Below are 21,489 nucleotides of genomic sequence, written 5' to 3' on the forward strand. Positions count from 1 at the left end.
TGCTTACTTGGCAGAAAGTTGCTTTTTATTATTAATATTTTGGTATGACCTAGAGATGTCATAATTGAGACCTGTTGGACTCTGAGTCAGGCGCCTCCAGTTCTGTGGATTTGAACTGGGTCCTGGGACCAGGCCTACCAAGATCAGAACTCAACAGAAGCAGCTGAGTTGGGTCTTAAGAGCAAAGGGGGTCCAGGCAAACTTCAACAGTGGTCTTGTATTCATACTCTCATACCAGGATATTTGATTGCATGTGGTACAGCACACAAAGGGGTGGGTTGCCGAATGAAGTTTTGAATGAAATTAATATGTAAAAAGAAACTGGCAATTAGTCTAAGACCTATGCATTATCTAATATTGCCTTACCATAACCTGCTAACTCGAAGACCCTATTCCTACTATGGTCTCTCCTGGCTCTCTGTCAGCTCTAAGTCTTACTTGGAGTTTCTGTGCGTTGCTAAAGGCACACACCTCAGGGAAGAGTTAAACAGTAGACTCATCACTGTCTAAGTACCCCCCCACACACACACACACACACACCTCATGAGAGCTGATGCTGGATCCACCATCTGAAGATAACAGGGCCAGTTCCCCGGGGAAGAAGGGCTCTGGGGGGTTCCTAGTTTGCCTGGAAGAGCCCGGTCGATGGCAGACAGCGCACACACAACCAGCTAGTCTAAGAGTCTATTCATTTAGGAAACAGCTGAGACAAGTTTTAAATTGAGTTTTCAATATAGTACTGTTTCCAAAGTAGGGGATTACATTTTAACAATGTGTATATTTCTGTCGATTTCAGAGAGTATCTAAATATCTGCATATTTTTATGATCATGAGTCCTTCCGGATCTAACTTCCGCCATAACTGTCGAGTTTACCCCTCTATGATAAGCTCCTGCACCATCGACTGGTACCAGAGGTGGCCTGATGAGGCTCTCCTTATTGTGGCCAACTCCTACCTAAGAGAAAAGCTGAACATAGAGAATGATGAGGTGTGTGTCTACAGCCGATGAAGGTCATGGCGGGCGAGTGGACTTCTCAGAGCTAAGCTGTGTGCTGCTCAATGTACAGCTTGACTCTTCATGAGCTCCACGTTCACCATGCCTTCTACCCACTTTCCTCAAGGCTACCCAGGTTCTGCACTGCCTTGGGTACCTCTGTTATCATCCTTCTGTTATCAAATTTCTTTTCAAATTTTTTCTTGACAACTGGGGCTGGCAAGATGGCTCAGTGGTTAAGAGCACGGATTTACGTAGTCTGTATGACCTGGAAATGACTGGGCAGAAATGACTGTCCCACCAGAGCATGTGTGCTCACTGAGGTGTGACTATCACCAAGTCAGGTCTCAGCCTGAATTCTCCAAATTCTAAGCATAGTGGGTGTTCTTTCTACTCCGGACTGTTCTATTTCTGGAGCTTTGCTGGACTCAAACTGCCTAGAGCGTTATGCTGTTGGTAACCACTGTCAGAAAGACAAGGAGCTAATGTCCCAAGAGCCCTGTACTGGCTGTCTTATGTCAACTTCATACAAGCTAGAGTCATCTGAAAAGAGGGAACTCAACTGAGAAAATGCCTACATGAGATCCAGCTGTAGGGCATTTTCTTAACTAGTGATTGATGGGGAGGGGCCAGCCCACTGTGGGTGGTGCCATCCCTGGGCTGGTGGTCCTGGGTTCTATAAGAAAGCAGACTGAGCAAGCCTGAGGAGCAAGCCCCTCCATGGCCTCTGCATCAGCTCCTGCCTCCGGGTTCCTGCCCTGCTTGAGTTCCTGTCCTGATACCCATCAATGATGGACTATGATATGGATGTGTAAGTCAAATAAACATTCCCCCCGACACACTTGCTTTGGCCATGGTGGCTGATCACAGTAGTAACCCTAACTAAGACAAGCCCTGACTGTTGATGTACCAATCAGAGTAGAGGCTGCAAGAATGGTCTGGTACGTCATTGATACTCCATTGGCTTCACCATCCTTCCAGCCTTTAAAATTCTCATGATCATGGTGCCACCCAGGACCTGCCTGTACCATTCTGCATCTCAGAAATACTACAGTATTTCAAGTTACTGCCTGTTTTCCTCTATTTATATTCTCTGGTAATTCTTGAACATTGTTGTTCTTCAGAATATGATACAACAGTTTGCCTCAATATGTACTGAAATCCACAAAAGTATGAAAGATTTGAGCACAAAATACTTTGAAGATACTGGAAGGCACTATTATATCACTCCCAGTAGCTACTTGAAGTTTCTGGAGATGTTCACCCACATTATGAGGATGAGACAGGAAGAGATGAAGATAAAAAGGTAAAGCTTTAAGTAAAACACAAATGTGTGTTTTTACATAAGTGCTTTTATTTACAAAACATAGACACATACAAAATAATGAATTTGAATATTCCTTTCTCATGGAGGCCTTGGGGCCAACACTGTGGTGGCTCATAAGGACTGTCCACACCTCCCCTGCATGTGTCCAGAGGCCACCCCATCACAGCAAAACTGATAGATCTGCAATGAGAAATCAGCTCTTGTTAGAGTCAATCGATCACCTATGTGGACAGTGGGAGGAAGTGTGGGCAGTATCTACACAGTCTATGGCCGGAGGTGCCATTCCTCATGACTTTGGGGATAATACCAAGAGGGATGGCCCAATGACTGCCACACAGATGACTGGGGCCACGTGTCACACTGCCACAAAGCACGTGGTGGCTGCTGTGGCTGAGACTATGGGGAGAAAGCACAAGGAAAGAAGCCTCAGACTTAATTAGATCTCTGTTGTTGTTGTTGTTGTTGTTGTTGTTAGAAGATCTTTCTTACACGTTCTTTGACATGTCATACATACATATGATTCATCCTAGTCCTGCCCACCCCACCTCCTCCCTTCCCCACCCCCACCTCCCTCATCATGTCCTCCCACTGTGCTTTCATGCTGTCTTCCTTTTCTCTTGTTTTTAAATAACCCACTGAGTCCAGTTAGTACTGCTTGCTGGGACACTGACTGATCTTGCTGACGTGAGCTTGTGCAGGTGACCATAGGTGTGGTGGATCCTAAGTGCCACGGCCATGTCCTGTTCAGAAGACAGCCTTTCTCAACACTTCCCCCCATCCTCCTGCTCTCACACACTTCTCACCCTCTCCTTAGCTCTTTTTATGGTGCTAGGGGTGGAACCCATGCTCGGCAAGTACTCTGCCCCTCACTCACCCCCACAGCCCTCATATATAACCAGAAGCCAGGAGACACTGAGACTCTGTCTTATGACAACCTTCTAGGAAGACAGTAAATGGATAGGAAATCAGCCTTGTATCATCTGCTCACAAATATTTTGAATTCTCCCATGCTGGGGGATTCACGGGAGTTTGCTGAGAGTCAGAACCATTGTAGTCAAGCCTTACCTAGATGACCTTCAGGCACCATAGGACAAACAATCCAATACGGGTCTGTCGCAGGCCTATGATGTGTCCAACTAACAAGTCTTTAAAAAGAAAAGCCACCTCATCAGGTCCCTTTGGACAGATTCCATTCAGGTGGCTTTACAGAACATTGAATGAGACTAGCTATAGTGATGATGCCCATTTAGAAGCTAAACCACAGTCAGAATCCCTATCTGGAGTTGATCCATGTCACTCATCCAGGTGTTTCAAGACATACTGGCAGTTGTTCCTACTCTGCCCCAGCTGGCCAGCAGGAAGTACGGGGAAATGTGATGCTTCATCACCACTCACACCCAAGGGTTTAGTCTGTGTGTGATGAGCACATCCAAGCCTGGATTTACATAAGAAGGTAAAGGTAGAATAGACCATATTTTGCTAATGTGGGTTCAGGGTCAAATTTTCCTTGAGTTTCTGTTAACAACACCAGGTGGGGATGAACGACTCAGTATCAGTTAAACGTAGAGCAGTCAGAACCCAGGCTAAAGAAGGCACACGGTATTCAGAAATAAATCTGGCTCTCCTGCTCACCTTCCGGAGGTTTCTGTTAGACTAAGATTTCTGGGGTTCAGCAGTTTAATTGAGGTGAGGACAGCCCAGGTAAAGTGCCCAGCTTCTCTCCAGAAGAGAGTCAAGAGAGATTAATAGACCTTCCACTCCTACGTCTAAGAGCTGTGGTATTACCTCTCCCTCTGAAAGACGGCTGCCGTCCACTCTCGGCCATGTAACTGGTGTGACCAAGCCCTGTCACAAACACCTTGTGCCCAAAGTGAGTCCATTTTCTTCTTACTGCAACATGTCCTTTAACAAGTTGAGGAAATTTCTCCTGACTCCTCTTTTTATTTTTGTCATGAATTCTATCACGTGTTTTTATGCATTTTCAGTTAAGCAGCTCCGATTTTCCTCCCTTAGACTATTGTATAGGGTGGGTTGTATGTCAACTGATTGTCAAATCCTGAATCAGTCTTGACTCCTTAAAATCTAAGCCCTGCTGGATCATGGTGTGAGTTCTTTATAGGCTGTTGACCTTATTTGCTGCTCTCTGGGTGTACGTTTTCCCCTCTTTACATAGGTTGAGCACCCCTAATCTGGCATCTCACACTTGGAATGCTGGCCGAGGGAGCTTCAAAAGCTTGAGATTTTGGAGGTTTCCGATTAAGGTTGCTCAGCCAGAACATCCTAAAAGTCAAAACACCCCCTTAAGCATTTCAGCCTGTGCTGTATTGTTTCCCCTTCAGGGATCGTTTCTACAAGGGGCTCTCCAAGATTCTGGAAGCAACTGTATTAGTCACAGACATGCAGGAAGAGCTTTTGGTCATTGGCCCCCAAATAGAACAAAAAGCAAAGGTATTTTTAGTCTTAAGTCTCTCCTAAATGTTTTATAGTCGGATCCAGAACAGTGTTCGAAAGCAAAGGGTCTGCTACCTGACAAAGATGAGCTGAAATTTCAGCTTCGCCAGGATATAGCAACTTTGAATAAATTATATTTTAACCATTAAATATGATCTATGGCTTAACTAAAATTACTATGGCTGTGATAAAATACCATGACTAAAAGCAACTTGGGAAGGAAAGGATTTATTCATCATATGCTTCCACATCATGGTCCATCAACAAAGGAAGTCGGGGCTGGAGCTTGAGGCAGGAGCCTGGAGGCAGGAGCTGAAGCAGAGGCCATGGAGGATGCTGCTGACTGGCTTGCTCCTCATGGCCTGCTCAGTCCTTATACAACCAAAGACCACATGCCCATGGGTGGCACTGCTCACGGTGGGCTGGACCCTCCTAAATCAGTCATCAATCAGGCCAGTCCTTTGGAAGCATTTTCTCCATTAAAATTTGTTCTTCCCAGATGACCCTGGCTCCAATCAAATTGACATATAAACTAAGCAGCACCATAACTAATTATAGAAAATTGCTTTAAAAAGAGTCCCTAGGTAATTAGTTAAATCCCTCAGACATCTGCTATGGTAATTTGCAGCCTGTCAATTATTTTAAAAGCTGTTGCTTATATTTTGGTGTGTGTGTGTGTGTGTGTGTGTGTGTGTGTGTGTGTGTGTGTAGATTAAAACTGAGGCCTGACACTAAGAAAGCTCTGTGTGTGTGTGTGTGTAAATTAAAACTGAGGCCTGACACTAAGCAAGCTCTCTACCACTGTGGTATTCACCACCACCACCACCACCCCCTGCCCCAACTCTTACCATCTTTTTGTATATATATTCCCTTTCTGGGATTCCAGTTACACCGATGTGAGACCCTTTTTATAAAGTTATTTTTATCTCTATGGGTGAACTGCCTGCCTGTATGTATATATACATGCATGCCTAGTGCCTGTGGAGGTCAGAAGAGGGTATCAGATTCCCTAGAATTGCAGTTACAGATGGTTGTGAGCTGCCGTGTGGGTGCTGGGAATTGAACCCGGGTCCTTTGGAAGTGCAGCCAGTGCTCTTAACCACTAAGCCGCTTCTCTAGCCCTTTGTCATCTTTCTTGATGTGTATGAAATCATCTTTATGGTAGCCATCCTAATTATTCTGTTACATAGATTTCAGGCTAATTTCTATAAGTGATATAGTTATTAAATAAACTATTTTAATGTCTGCTCTAAAGAAATCATGTCAAAGTTCATTCTAAGAAAAACTGTTTGATTCATTAGGAAAAAGAACTCCTGCTAGAAAAGCTGCGAAAAGATTCACACATAGTTGAAAAAGTTCAGATGCTTGTGAAACAGGATGAGGAAATTGTGGCCGAAGAAGTGAGAATTGTGGAAGACTACGCTCAGGTGAGGTGGAGTTCAGTGAGTCCGAGCTCTGAACCTCTACATGGAAAGGCAGTGGCCCACAGATGGACAGCAAATATGTACTGAGCCCCCCCCCCCCCCCGCTCCACACAGGAGGCCGGTAAGGGGAAGCAGGGGCCACAGCAGCGAACAGTCCCTACCTCAGGAAGCCTCACAGGCTGCGTTGGAAGTCACGTGAGCCATGCTCCAGGAGCAGCATCCGCAGAGAGCCAAGCAGCTCGGGAGGGTGACGGTTGGACGGCCCTCTCCTGCCGTTCACTTTGGAAGCCCTCTGCTCCCTTGTGTCGCTCACAATCACAATTCCAGCAGGAGTCGGGAGTTCAGGAGATGAAGCTTGCTCAGCTCTAGTCTCCTTACTAGTCAGTCCTTCTCAAAGAAGCAACCACGTGAACTGAAATGCATTGATTTTCCAGTCATACCCACGAGCTGCATTCACTGACTCACCTCCCAAAGCGTCACTCAGTCCTAGGCCAAGGCTCATGATGAACCACAGTGAAGGTCAACATAGATTTCAAGTTGTTCTCTGGGTAACTTCAAAATGTTTCCCTTTTTTAGGGTATGGTCTCACTGTGTAAGCCCAGCTGTCTTAGAACTTGGGATATAGAACAAGCTGGCCTTGAACTCACAGAGATCCACCTGCCTCTGCCTCTCATAAAGTCATGCATCCCCACACCTGGCTTGGCTGCCTTTTTATCAGAATTGATTCATTGTTTTTGTTGTTGCTGTTTAATGAGACGGCCTCATTATGTAGCCCTAGCTATCCTGGAACTCGCTCTGTAGACCAGGCTGGCCTGGAACTCACAGAGATCTGCCTGCCTCTGTCTCCCGAGTGCTGGGACTATAAGTGTGGGTCACCATGCCCAGTTCCTGGTCAGCACCGCCAGTCTCCCTGTGACAGAGCCTCTCCTCAAATGGCATCAGGCCAAAGCCACCCAGTGTTTCTGCTTCCCATGTGTGCTTTCTCATCAGGGATCGGATAACACGTTACATTTCGTGTATAAAACATTGCCCATGACAGAAGCATGTGTGCACATGTCTAATTCATACTTTAAAAATGTCAACGGGTTTGAGGATTTAGCTCAGTGGTAGAGCCCTTGACTAGCAAGCGCAAGGCCCTGGGTTCGGTCCTCAGCCCCAGGAAAAAAAAAAATGTCAAACCACATTTTCCATCAACATTTCAATAACTTTAAATATGAAACTGTATTTGTTCATATATAATGAGGACTGTGTGTTCATTGCAGAAAACTGCCAATGAGTTGAAAAGTGTGCTGCCCGCTTTGGACAAGGCAATTGTGGGTCTAAATGCCCTGGACAAAAGTGATATTTCTGAATTACGGTGAGTAATTGTCTCTTGTGAGTTAAAAAAAAAAATAGAACAAAAGCTTGTGGTGAAAGTCAGCATTCCAATTTTATATTAACTAATTTGTATCTACTTGGTTACTGTAAATTTCTCATTATGTGTGGTATTTATCACGTTACTGGTTTTAAGGCATGCCAGTATTTTATGGATCCTTAAGAACAGAAGCCATTTATTATAAACTAAATTTCCATCTCTGGCATGCAGAACTTTAGATCCTAGAACAGGTAGAGCATTATCTTAACTGCAGTTAGAACGCAGTGTTGATGCATCAGCATCCACTGCAGCGTGAACCTGCTGAGGAGCACTGCCGTGCCGACACACACCTCAAGGAGGCGCTGTGGGAGCACTTCTCCAAACAGTGTCCTGGGCGTGTGAAGAAAGGGACTGGAGAGAAGTGTCAGAGAAAGCCCTGGAAGAAATGAAATGTGATGGGGTACAAAGGTTTGAGTCTTTCGATCCTGATTTTAATCTTTGGGTGGGATTTTTTTTTTTTTTAGATAGGGTTTTCCTGTGTAGCCCTGGCTATCCTGGTAGAACTCACTCTGTAGACCAGGCTGGCCTAGAACTTACAGAGATCCACCTGGCTCTGCCTCCTGAGTGCTGGGATTAAAGACGTGCACCACCACCGCCCAGCCTGGGTGGAATATTTCTAACTTGAGGCTTCCAACTCAACAAGGGAAATCTCTAAATATCCTATCTTCAAAAATAGTGTTTTCAACCCATAGAACCATGGAGGCTATATATACAGCATGGAGGTCCCTAGGATGACTGTGGCTTATAATAAATTTCGGTTTTACTAAAAAAAAAAAAAAAAAAAAAAAAGCACAATACCTTCTATCTGTTTCCTATGAGAATATATAAAAATCCCTGGTCTCTGCAGTTACAAGCTTGTGTTCTTGTCCAGATTTACCAATTATTCTGTGACTTTGAGGAGATCACTTTTCTTCTTTGGACCTCTGTCTCATCTGTAAAATGAGAGCAATATATTACACACAATAAACAAAGGCCAAAGCAACACATAACAATAAAAAAAAAAGAAAATAGTGTTTTAAGGGGCTAGAGATACGGTTCATTGGTTAAAAACACTGGCTGCTCTTCCAAAGGACCCAGGTTCGATTCCCAGTATCCACATGGAGGCTCATAACTTGAAGAAACCTAACTTAACATCAGTGCGGCCATGACAGGCTGCAGACGAACAATACTGGGACTAGACCTCACCATTACAATAACCAGGAGAAGCCATAAACTGTACCCTATGGGGAACCAATCAGAATTGAGACAACCAAGTACTAAATGCTCTAGAACATTTAAGGATACTTTACATAATCTGTGTACAGGTCGCCAATTTCCTTGCAGCAACGCCAGTACCAATCCCTGTTTGACAAAACTTCTGTTACCTCACTCCTGCCCAGTCAGGAGTCCAACCCCATCTGAATCTGGAATTCCCCTACCCCCCCATCCTGTACTCCTTAAAAACCGTGCTTCAATTGAGCTCAAGGCTCTCCCTGGTCCAACCACTGTGTCGGAACAGTACGGGAGCCCAAGTTCACACTTGCAATAAAAGCTCTTTTTGCTTTTGCAAGTGAACTCAGACTCCTGGAGGTCTCAAGACACGGGTATAAAAAACTATCTGTAACTCCAGTTCCAGGGGATCCGACTCCATCTTTTGGCTTCCATGGGTACCAGACACTCATATGATGCACAAATACACATGCAGGCAAAACATCCATATACATAAAATAAATGTTTTTAAAAAATTGAAGACAGTAGTGTTTTAACAAAGGCTATGGGACTATAGAGAAAACCTACCATCACCTTCATCTGTATGTACATGTGCCCAAATGGCAGGCATGCACTGCGGCGCTCGGCTTCTTACATGGGTGTTGGGAATCTGAACTCAGGCTCACACAGCAAGCGCTTTATCAACTGAGCCATCTGTCTCCCTGGCCCCAACCTCGTCTCGTGTATAACACATTATTAACTCCTAGTGTTTCAGAACAGCGGACTAGAGCATCTCACAGTTCCCGTATTAATCATAATTAATTAAAGACCAAGCGCACAGAGAACAGAGGCGATGGAATTCTCGGTATCCTCACCCACAAGCTTTCACTCTTAGTCATTTGCTTATTCATTCAGCAAACCTGTTGAGTGCAGGTCATGTGACAGGCCTGTCGGAGGCGCTGAGGTCACAGCAGCCAACAGAGGGAAGAAGCCCCTCTGATGAGATGCTGTCATGGCAGAGGACAGAGCGCTGTTTGGCAAAGGGATGGAGGAAGCACAAACCCCTTCGAAGTGCGCTGAGTGGCTCTCAGGAACTGCCAAGGACCACGGTGGCTGGAGCTGGGAGATGATGGGCGTGCCAGGAGAAGGGGATGGAGTCACAAGGGGCTTTCAGAGTGTGACTGGAGGCCAGGCCTTTCCCAGCATAGCTCCCCATACAACTTGTACCCATGGCTTCCTTCCAGAAGGTCCTATTCACTTAACTTTTGTTCTGGAAGATATTACTGGCAGAATAGCTCAAATACCCACTAATCCTTTTATTATTAATTTTAAATTTGTATCTGTTGAGGGGGCAGGACAGGCGCACCTGAGGGCAGGTTCCCATGGAGACCACAGCATCGGATCCTGTGGAGTTACAGGCATTTGGGAGGCACCCAGTGTGGCTTCTGGGAACCAAACCTAGGTCCTCTGCAAGTACAACATACGCTCTTAACCACCGAGCCATCTCTTAGCTCCCCACAGTACAGACATCCTGTTCCCTGTAGCATCACTGATGCAGTGTGAAGTGTATGGCTGGACTCCTGCCACTTCCTCACTGCACAGGCTACCCCTGAGCTTCCCTCTGTGCAGCTGGGGTGGCAGATGGCATCCAAGTGAGCTAACACAGAACAGCCTCACTGATGCTCCCAGCCCAGCAAAGATCACTCTTGCGCCGGGAAGTCCCTCTCCTCTGCCTCGGAACTGCAAGCGCTGTGTGGACCAGCAATCCTTTCGTTCTTTGCCTAGACTGTATTGTTTGCAAAGAGTCTCCCTTTTAATGTCACTTTTGTAGCTAGAACCTGGTGGGGACACAACAAAAAGTGGCTTACAATGTTCCAGTAATGATCCTTTGATCCTAACCTTAGAGTCAGATCCCTCTGCCCCTAAGCTGTTCTAGCAGTAACCTCAGTACTGGGATGAGGGTAGAGAGAAGCCACAAGATATGCATAGGGATCATGGGGCAGTCCGTCAATCTCACGGGCTGACTTACACTGTACACATGTGCATGTACACACAATGTCTCTGTGGCGTGGTCACCAGAAGGCCAATCAGAGTGACATAGGAAGGTTCCTGACTTAAAATGCCTGCGGTGGGTACTTTTATAACAAAGAATTAGTCTCTAATTCAAATGGTTTTTCAGATTTAAATTTTATGCATTTAATCTTCCTAAAGCAATGATATCCATGTACTAAAGACATTTCTTTTTTTTTAAGTGACCAATTAATAAAATGCCTCTATGTTGACTGGTACTCCTTATCAGAAAGCTTGTTAAAAATATGTATGCATGCATGCATGGTGTCTTTTGTATGGGAAAGCTGGACTTAGCTGTGTGAGTGTGTGTGTGTGTGTGTATGTGTGTGTGTGTGTGTGTGTGAGTGTAATACATAAAGCATGAAAACAGAAGGGGGATATTTAGAGAAAGGAGGGGAGCCAGTGGAAGGGGAGAGAGAGAGAACATGAAAGGGTATTGGGAGAGAGTAAGAGTGAAATGCAAACCACACATAGGGAAATTTCATAATGAAACCCATTCTTTTGTAGGCTACCTTAACCGTTTCATACAGGTAAAGTCTAAAAGTCTGTGTGTGTAATCTTCTGGGGTTGCTTACAGGGAGAATATGATTTTCCTCATGAAGCTGATTAGCTACTGACCCTACCTTACAGAGTGTATGCCCGGCCCCCCTTCCTCGTCCTGACGGTCATGAATGCCGTGTGCATCCTCCTACAGAGGAAGCCCAACTGGGCGACAGCTAAGCTGCTGCTCTCTGAAACCAGCTTCCTAAAGAAACTGATTAACCTGGACAAGGACAGCATCCCCGACAAGGTAGACACTGACAGCTAGTGAGCGCCTGCTGATGCGCTCCATACTTACGGTCCGCAGACGAAAGCGGAAGTGCTAAAACTGGTTCTGAATTCCAAGCGAAAATTAAGAATGGATTTAAGAATGAAATGTATTACAGGTGGGAGACAGTCGCAAGAGCTGAAAGAACAAGGGGGCTGGGTGAAGGCATTCATCATCAAGGCTGGCAGGATGAGTTTGATCCCCAGAATCCACGTAATAGAAGAGAACTGACTCCCACAAGTTATCCACAGACAGACCTCCTCATGTGCGCCCTGGTACATGTGTGTATACACGCACGCGCACACGCACACGCACGCACGCACGCACGCACGCACGCACGCACACACGCACGCACTAGATAGATACTCAAAGGAGAAGAGGAGAGCACGGTTTTCTCCTGAAAGTGTTCTTCTACAATCCTCGTATTAAACAGGGACAATGTTAAGCAGTCAATCACACTTAACCAGCAAGTTATGGTAGTCTGCGCCACTGGGAAGCACAGAGTTCAACACAAGGAAGACGAAGTTTGGGCAGAATGTCTGTCAGTGGTGACACTCATTCATGAATTAATGTAACAATTCACTCTCTAACAAATAATTAACAAAGACGATCCCCTGTGGTTTTCTTTAAATATATCTAAAAAGAATCACTCTTATAAAAAAAAAAAAGATAATTAAAAGCCTAACAGCATTCAAAATAATCAGAATCTATTAATAGCAGCAGGTCAGGAGTGAGCCACATGCATCTGAATTATTCAGGAAAGTGGTGCTGTTCCCAGCAAGAGAGATGCCTGGCCAGAAAACAGGAGGAAATCCAAGTCTAAGAAAGACTCTACCATTTATGGCTTATAAAGGCAGATAAGAAATTCTATATGCTTTTTTTTTTTTTTTTTTTTTTTGAGACAGGGTTTCTCTGTGTAGTTTTGGTACCTTTCCTGGATCTCACTCTGTAGACCAGGCTGGCCTCGAACTCACAGAGATCCGCCTGGCTCTGCCTCCCGAGTGCTGGGATTAAAAGCATGTGCCGCCACCGCCCGGCTAAGAAATTCTGTTTACTTAACTATAAATTAGATGGTACCACTAAGCCAATAGGCCACTTGGGGGTTGGATGTCATGCCCTCACAGTAAAGTGAACCAAGGGATTGAGGCCCCTTGCATACTAAATTTTCCCAAGGTGAAGTTCCTTTCAATATGGGCAAAGTCACTGCAACAGTGTGACAGGTGTGAAGTAGAAAGGCCCCCCATCGAGGGTCGCTTTGAACCCTAGACACAGCTGTAATGTCTTCATTGCAGAGGCGGGAAATGATTCTTAGAGAAATTAGTGACTCGTTCTAATGTGCACTGCATGCAATACATTCTCCCTAGGTGTTCCTGAAGCTCAGGAAGATTATAAATTTGCCCGATTTCAACCCCAACAAGATCGCTCTGGTTTCTGTGGCTTGTTGTTCCATGTGTCAGTGGGTTATAGCTTTGAATAACTACCACGAAGTACAGAAGGTACTCCTCACCTCCTCAGTCTCTCTCGTGATGGGCAAGGGACATAGCATAGTTCTGAACGTAATTTGTATTTATCAGTGCTCAAGTGGACCTCTGTGGAAAGAATGCCTACTGAAATCCATATGTTTTCATATGTTATGCTAATTCCATAGATTGCTTCTTTTAAATATTCGATGAAAGCTATGCTACATTTCCATGTGTTTGATTTAATATTTTGTCCATAACAAACTATATCCCTCATGTACATATATCAAATTCCAGGAAAGTTTATTTTAAAGACTGATATCTATAAATGTCTCTCAAGCATAAAGACATTTTAAACCATACACCTAACCGTTTAAACCCCTGGCTGTTTTACTCCCGTGAAGGTGGTGGGTCCCAAGCAGGCTCAAGTGGCTGAAGCTCAGAATGTCCTTCGAATGGCAAAGCAAAGGCTGTCTGAAAAACAAAGAGGTTTACAGCTGGTAAGGTTTGGGGGTTCCAGTTTTGTTTTGTTATTCTTAAATTCTCAGTGCCTTTAAGAACTACATAATATTGCCAAGGAACAGTCAACAAATCTCCTCAGGGATGAGTGTACTGCTCAGTGAGGAGCATTGTCTGGTAGCATGTGGGTCTGAGACTCCATCCCTAGCACTCAAGGGTGCAGTGTGGAGAAGCCATTATCTCAGGAGAGCGAAGTGACCAAAACTAATAGTATAGTTAGGTTGTAAACGTGAGGACTAAGTAAATAATATGGGTATGATGTGTGAAGCTCTCCCTCCAAACTACATAATAAATAAATGACAATAGTGTTAGTTATCATCATCACATAATACTATTTCACCAGATTTCTCCAAGAGATCTTTATAACTTTAGTCTATAAAATATTCAGTAAGTATCTGCCAGGCAGTGGTGGCGCACACCTTTAATCCCAGCACTCAGGAGGCAGAGGCAGGCAGATCTCTGTACATTTGAGGCCAGCCTGGTCTACAAAGTGAGTTCCAGGACAGGCTCCAAAGCTACAGAGAAACCCTAGAGTTTAACCAGTATCAACCTGGATTCATATAGTCCTCGTTTCACCTGTTAATAGTAATTATTCTGTTAATTCATAAAGTCATATTTAATTCTCTAGTGTCTAGAGCTGGAGCTAGAATGGCAGTCACCAACTTGACATTTGCCACATTCTGAGTAGATGGCAGACTATGATGCACATGGCAAACCAGCTTGTTAAAGTTGTGTTACATTCTGGGCAAAGAAAACGATGAGGAGGATATGTGCACACTCTCAAAGCTGAAAGGTTTGCATTACATCGGCTTTTGATCCATCATCATCCATTCATTCATATATTCACACACACACACACACACACACACACACACATTATGTCCATCCACTCAGCCACCTATCCAGTGAGTGTCAGAGCCTAAGCAGTCTGACTCTGCCCAGAGGCAGCAAGGACACACTCCAGCTTCTCCCTGAAACAGGCTTACTTACAACTCACAGTAGTTCAGTGGACCTGCTCAACGTGTTTCTCAAGTACAGATCCCATGGTGCTGTCCGAGCTATAGTTAACTGCCTTGGCTATATGCTCTTTATGGGAATTCCTTCTGTTATATACTTTCTTCTATTTCAAATATGTGTCTTTTGTCCCTCTGGGCCTTAATGCAGAAAACTCTGAAAGTTGTAGGGAAACAGGCCTAGAACTTACTCGTCACCCATGCCCTCATCAGAGCTTCCTTTAGGAAATGCAGTAACTACCACATAATTGTATGTTTAAGTTCATGGCTATGTCCTGTACTTAAATAACTAGATCGTGAGGAGTGAGGGAAGACAGGAGAAATTAAGAAGCAAAGACCATATCTAAAAGTGTTAACAAGAGGCTGAAGAGATGATTCATCACTGCTTCTACAGAGAACCTGAGTTTTGTTCCCAGCTCCCATGTTAGGTAGCTTCAGGGGATCTGATGCCTTCTTCTGGCCTCCATGGACACCTGCATGGATGTGCACATACACAGACACAGACACACACACAGACACACACACACACACACACACACACACACACACACACACAATTAAAAATTAATCCTACCACAGAACTATATCTCCAGCCCATAATATATATATTTTTACAAAATATATTTTTGTAAAATTTAGTTTCAAACTTTTGTAAAGAAATATCTAAAAGAGGAGAAAAAATTAGAAATCATAGTAAGCACAATTCTGTGTATACGGTTATATATATGTCGGGCCCACGTGACACAGTACAGCTTCCTGGTGGCTAGAAAGCAAATGGGAGCCACGAGAGGGACCGCGGCCTGATAGTCCCTCGGAGGGCATGCTGCCGTGATTGAACCTCCTTCCACTAGGTCTCGCTGGCTGGAGGCTGTGCCACCCCCTCCCAGTGCCACAGGTGGGGAGTAAGCCTTCAGCACACAGGCCTGTGGGGAATATTTCGTATCAAACTGTAACGCCAGCCAAGGGTGTTTTCTATGTGTCGTCTAGGGACCGCCTCAGACTCGCTTCACCCCTTCATCCTGACTCACTTATCCTCAGGTCTGCTCAGCGTATCTGGAGTGGGGAAAGTTCAGCCGTTTCCTTTCTACTACTTGTTTATTTTGAAACAGAAGTTTAAGATGTGCTCTCTTTGTAGCTGAGGATGACCCTGAACTTAGGACCCTCCGTTCTCTCGCTCCTGAGTGTAGGCATGTGTGCCAGTGCACCTGGTTTTACACAGCACTGAAGATTAATCCTAGATGTTCTTGTAGTGTGGCAAGCATGCCGCCAGCTGAGCGACATCCCCAGCCCTCAGCCATTTCCTTTAGAGAATGAATTTAGATATGACATAGAGTTATCTTCGTGAACAAATAAATTAGAAAATGGTGAATCTTCAAATGCTTAGGGTTCCAAGAAGAGCTTTTGCAGAAAGCAGACGGCATTTCAAGCACTTCGGGGCAAGAGAACCACTTGCTTCTGGGTGTCCATCTCATTGTCCATGTAATCCATATGGGAAGGTTTGCTAGGACCCGAAAGGGAGGTGGTTTCGCGCTAAAAGGCAAGAAAAATGACAAGCTGTAGACCAAGTAAGAGCGAGACGTTTTCTCAATGACGAATTAATTGTCTTTCAGATTGAAGAACATTTACAGTTTCTACACACCTCCTACAGAGATGTTATTGTTGAAAAACATCAACTAGCCAACCGGAAAAAGCTGGCCACCAAGCGCCTGCAGTGCGCGTCCGTCCTGCTCACGGTCCTGGAAGACGAGAAGGCAGGGCTGCCCTTGGCTTTTAGTCTCCTTTCTGGTTTCCACAGAGGCAGCTTGCACTTAGAACTTGACTCACACACTCCTAGAACTGCCCCGGCATCCGACCTCCTGTACGGATCTCAGTAGTCTTACTCCAGTGAATCCAAGGAGTCCCGTCAGGTCCTTAGCCAGGGCTCTTCTCCCCTGTGGCTAAGACAGCAGCCCATTTCTGTCTGACGAGGCCCAGGGGGAGCCTTCCAGTGGCCATGCTGAGTTGTTCTTCCTCAGCCTGGAACAATGCAGGTGGAGGGAGTGGACGGAGACAAAAGAAAATAGCTATCATTGGAGTGGAAAGCGAAAACTTCATGTTGCCCCGTTTTATCTGATTTTTAAATTTTTCCAATCCACTCCTAATAAGCTGACTAAAATCTTGGTTTAGTTACACTGCACCTACCCCAAAGGATATTACAAAATCCTCTAGATAACTTTAACTTGTTATAATTATTTAAATTAATATATTGTGGAAGGCTCTTTAAGGACAGCAATATGGTTGTGGTATAAAGTCATACCAACCAGAGGGAGATTGCTGTCCTCAAAACTTGACTGATGTCCCTAAGCGCCCAGTGACTGCTGAGGGGGGGGGCTGGCACCAGCACCATTCCTGCTCTTCGGAGCCTTGAGGAGTGAATTTCTGTTAACCATGCTTTCTCCACTGACCAACCAAGCACATGCACGATGATCTCTGCACTCCAACTTCCTCCTCTGAACATGCAGTGAGTGGCGTTTCATTTATTTATTCATCCATTCATTCATTCATTCATTCATTTATAAGGCTCACTATGTAGCTCTGGCTGGCCTGGAACTCACAGAGATCCACCTGCCTCTGTCTCCCTGCTGAGATTAGAGATGTGCGTCACCAAGCCTGGCTCAGTAGCATTTTTCTAGCGGGATGGTGAAGTGGCAAGTGAGAACCTCACAGTGCAGTGTCTGCTGACAGTGATATTCAGCAGATGGTGGGGTGGGGTGATGGAGCATCAGTAACCATAGGATGTGATTTTGTTGGCTTGTTTTATGAGACCAGTTCTCATGATGCAGCCACAGCAGGCCTTGACTTCCTTATCAGAACTGGTTTTCCTCTCATAAGACAGTTCTTTGACAGGGGCAGGGTAAGCTTTTTGTAGTCTGTTCACTTCTGTTTCGAAGCTCACAGAATTCTTTCATTTCATCTGAATGGGATTTTCTCCAGATCACAATAAAAAAAAAAATAGGATTGCCAGGTAGTTTTAGGTGGTATGTGATAAAGGCCCTAGAGAAATCCATCTGAGGGCACTGTCGCCCTTGCTGGCCCAGAATTGATGCCAATGCTCCTGAGTCAGCTCTGGAGCACCGAATTTGCAGACAGGTGCCACCACGCCCATCCTGGCCACTATTAAGTGTTATTCACCGTGTACAACTTGAGAATGGTAATAGTGATAGCAATGATAGACCAACATAGAGGCCACACATTTTTAAAGTATCTCATTGTGTTAGGCTAGGAAGATGATTCCATTAAAGTGCTTGCTACACAAATATGAGCAACTGAGTTTAGATCCCCAGCACCCATGAAAAGTACATCTGGACCCCAGGGCTGAAGGGAAGAAACAGGCGGGTCCTGGGGACTTGCTGGCCAGCTAGTATAGCCCAAGTTGATGAGTTCCAGGTTCAGTGAGAGACCTTGTCTCCAACAGATAAATAAGTAAATAAATAATAGGAGTAGGCTAGGGAGATTGCTTAGCGGGTAAGAACACTGCTGTGCAAGCATGGGAATCTAAGTTCAGATATCCAACAACCGCGTAAAAAGCTGGGCATGGCTGTCCTGCATGGTTGTAGCCCCAGCACTGTGAGGGACAGAGACAGGAGGATTGCTGAGGAGGATTTCTGGGCTGCCAATCTAACCAAGTTCAGTGAGAGACCCTGTCTCGAGGGAGTATGATAGGGATAGAGCCAGACACCTGAGGTGGCCCTCTGCCCTTCACCGCAGACCTGCACATGCACACATGGCATATGCTCACACACATACATGCATGCGCACATGCACACATGGCGTATGCTCACACACATACATGCATGCGCACATGCACACATGCGCACATGCACACATGGCATATGCTCACACACACACATGCACACATGCACACATGGCATATGCTCACACACACACATGCGCACACACACACACCAAAAAAGTCAAATAAGATGGAGAAGACTAGAGGAAGACATCCCGTGTGTGCATGTCCACACATGCGCGCACAAATATCTACCACACACATAAATATTTCATAAATAATTATCAATTCAATAAACTGATTTCTATCTTAACGTTTAGATTCGATGGCAAGAAACAATCAATGAAATAGACAACAAGCTGAAAGGCATCTGTGGTGACATACTTCTTTCGTCCGCATGCATTGTCTACGGCGGAGTCTTAACGCCGGAATTCCGCCAGCTGGTGATCGAGAAGTGGGAGGACTTCTGCACTAAGTACAGAATTCCCCTGTCATCCAAATTCTCCTTAATGGAAGTGATGGCGGAAAAAAATGAGGTAGTAACAGAATTCCGTTATCCAATTAAGTGGCTTTTGTTGGTGGTTGGATTGGGGGAATGTGTGTTGGGCATGGATGTTTTTCCTAAATTATTGTGACAAATGAAAATATTGAAGTTTTTCAGCCTTTTATTCTTTCTTTTTTAACTTACAGATCTAATGCCTCAATTTTCAATATTGGTCCTGTTTCTCTTTCTCTAATAAATCCACAAAATGTTCTTTTTTCCTATTGTAATCCTACCCCCCTGCTGTAATGAATCTAGCCAGTTTCTTTCTCTAAAACTCCTTTTAGTAATAAAATTAGTGCAGATATTGAACCATGGGTGCATTCTTAGCCATAGCCAAAAGCAAAGACTTATATTTACCAATAGATATCTATTGTCTATTTATATAGGTCCTTTGTGAGTATTTAAAAGATTGGAAAAAAGAAATCCCTACTACTATTTAATCCTTATCATTTTAGATCAGCTTCTTCAGTGATAATGCTACTTAAATAGACCTTACAACCTATAAGGTCAGGAGGAAATACCATCCTCTCCACTTCATAATGAATGACCATCTAACCACATCTAATCACATCACTGATTGCATTAGATGTATATGAACTAAATGCTCCAGTTTTTAAAAGTCTAAAATCACAAGAGCACATAATAGTTTACGCCAAAGCACAAAACAGAAGCCATGTGTTATTTAGAAAGAACACGTCTAAAACATTAAGATTGGGAATTTTTTAAAAAGGAGAAAATATACCACAGATTACAAATAGATGAAACTGTCTCTGTGGCCCAGAAGGGACTACTAAATTATCAAAGCTTAATTTGCACTAATAATGGGTTTAATTCTCCAGAACTATATTAAAAATTCTAAATTTGTTTATTGATAACATGACTTCAAATATTAAGCAAACATTTTTAATTCATTCATTTATTTTACATCCTGACATCAGTTTCCCCTCCCTCCTCTCCTCACATTACCTCCCCCAACCACCCCTCCCTACACCTAATCCACTCCTCTGTTTCTGTTCAGAAAGGGGCAGGCCTCCCATGGGTGTCCACAAAGCATGGCATATCAAGTTGAGGTAGAACTAAGCTCCTCCCCTTGTATTAAGGCTGGGCAAGGCAATCCAGTATGAAGAATAGGTTCCTAAAAGCTAGCCAAAGAGTTAGGGACAGGACTGCTCCCACTGTTAGGAGACCCACAAGGGGACCAAGCTACACAACTGTCACACATATATAGAGGCCTAGGTTGTCAGCCCAGTCTTGTGAGCTTCTATAAGCCCAGGTCAGTTGTTTCTGTGGGTTCCCTTGTGATGACCTTGTCCCCCTGGCTCATACAATCCTTCCTCCCTCTCTTCAGGACTCTCGAGCTCAGCCAAGTTAAGCAAACATTTTAAAAATTAAAAAATATAGAGAAAAGAGATAAACCTACTGGAGTGGCTTGAACGATCTCTCCTCCATACGCTCATATATTTAAACACTAGGTCCCCAGTTGGGTGACACTTTTTGGAGAAATGTTGCGGGGGTGTGCAGCCTTGCTGGAGGAAGTCTGTCACTGGAGGCATGCTTTGAGGGTAAAAGGCTTTGCCTACTTCCAATTTGCTCTCTCTGCCTCAAGCTTGTATTTGAGGAGACAGCACTCCGCTTCCTGCTCCAGCTTCTGCGCCTCCTGTTTGCTGCCACGCCCCCGCCATGAAGGATTCCTGAAGTTCGCCTAAGCTCTTCCTCCCATAAGTCACCTTGGTCAAAGTGTTTTGTCACAGCAGAAGAAAAATAACTAATACAGAAGTTGGTGCCATAGAGTAGGAAGCTGCTGTGAAGAACCTGGCTGTGTTCTTTTTTTATAGGCATGTTGAAGAATTTGGGACTTTGGACTAGAAAAGCAGTTGAATGCTATAAACAGAGATTAATGGTCCATTCTAGTAGGTAACAGGCAGTCAGTAATGCTGAGACCAGCGTGGCTTCGGGGGGACTGAGGACTTTAATGACAATTAAGATGGATGCCACCCCTGTGATAGTTTGGCAAAGGAGCTGACTGCCTTCTGCCCGTGTCCCGAGAACTTGCTGAACACGAATCTGAAAAGTGTTGGAGAGAAGGGCACACTCGTAAGCTCGGCATCACAGCCAAGGCACTGCAGAGGAGGCTGCAGCTGTTGAGGAAACCTGCACCATTGAGGAGAGGCCTGATCTACACTGGAGCGGAGGGAGGGCAGGCTCCAGCCAGCTGAGCTTTCAGCTTGATAAAACTAAGGCCTCAAGGAGCCTTGTGCTCCCAGAAAGCAACTTCAGACAAAAGCTGCTGATGCGGTTCAAGGGGATCAGGTTCACCCCAAGGCAGCCAGCCCGGTTCTGACTTTAGAGGAAAACAGAAGTGCGAGGCAAGATGAGGCCATGCAGAGTGGGAGGCTCATCAAGGCAGAGTTAGCCCCTGAGCCGAGTCCTGGATGTGCATCTCGTTCTGAGAGTGTGGCCGTGGGCACATCCCTGGACTTCCCGCCTCAGCTTCTTCATCTGAAA

General features: G+C 44.8%; 1 protein-coding gene across 4 annotated transcripts in view; it reads left to right on the forward strand.

The window, feature by feature from the left end:
* The window catches only part of Dnah14 (dynein axonemal heavy chain 14), a 226,721-nt gene that overhangs the window by 162,155 nt on the left and 43,077 nt on the right, over nucleotides 1-21,489 (forward strand). For all 4 annotated transcript variants that reach the window (XR_013043464.1, XM_042258740.2, XM_076548104.1 and 1 more), the window contains exons 57-66: nucleotides 797-988; nucleotides 2,119-2,300; nucleotides 4,661-4,769; nucleotides 6,074-6,199; nucleotides 7,459-7,553; nucleotides 11,499-11,658; nucleotides 13,041-13,172; nucleotides 13,541-13,636; nucleotides 16,279-16,419; nucleotides 18,761-18,976. Coding sequence is in view for 3 of the 4 variants with exons in the window: in XM_042258740.2 (XP_042114674.1) it covers nucleotides 797-988; nucleotides 2,119-2,300; nucleotides 4,661-4,769; nucleotides 6,074-6,199; nucleotides 7,459-7,553; nucleotides 11,499-11,658; nucleotides 13,041-13,172; nucleotides 13,541-13,636; nucleotides 16,279-16,419; nucleotides 18,761-18,976 (1,449 nt within the window). In the remaining variant the exon portion in view is untranslated. The remainder of the gene's footprint in view (nucleotides 1-796; nucleotides 989-2,118; nucleotides 2,301-4,660; nucleotides 4,770-6,073; nucleotides 6,200-7,458; nucleotides 7,554-11,498; nucleotides 11,659-13,040; nucleotides 13,173-13,540; nucleotides 13,637-16,278; nucleotides 16,420-18,760; nucleotides 18,977-21,489) is intronic.

Source organism: Peromyscus maniculatus, chromosome 11 (genome assembly GCF_049852395.1).
Source record: "Peromyscus maniculatus bairdii isolate BWxNUB_F1_BW_parent chromosome 11, HU_Pman_BW_mat_3.1, whole genome shotgun sequence".
NCBI classification, from domain to species: Eukaryota; Metazoa; Chordata; class Mammalia; order Rodentia; family Cricetidae; genus Peromyscus; species Peromyscus maniculatus.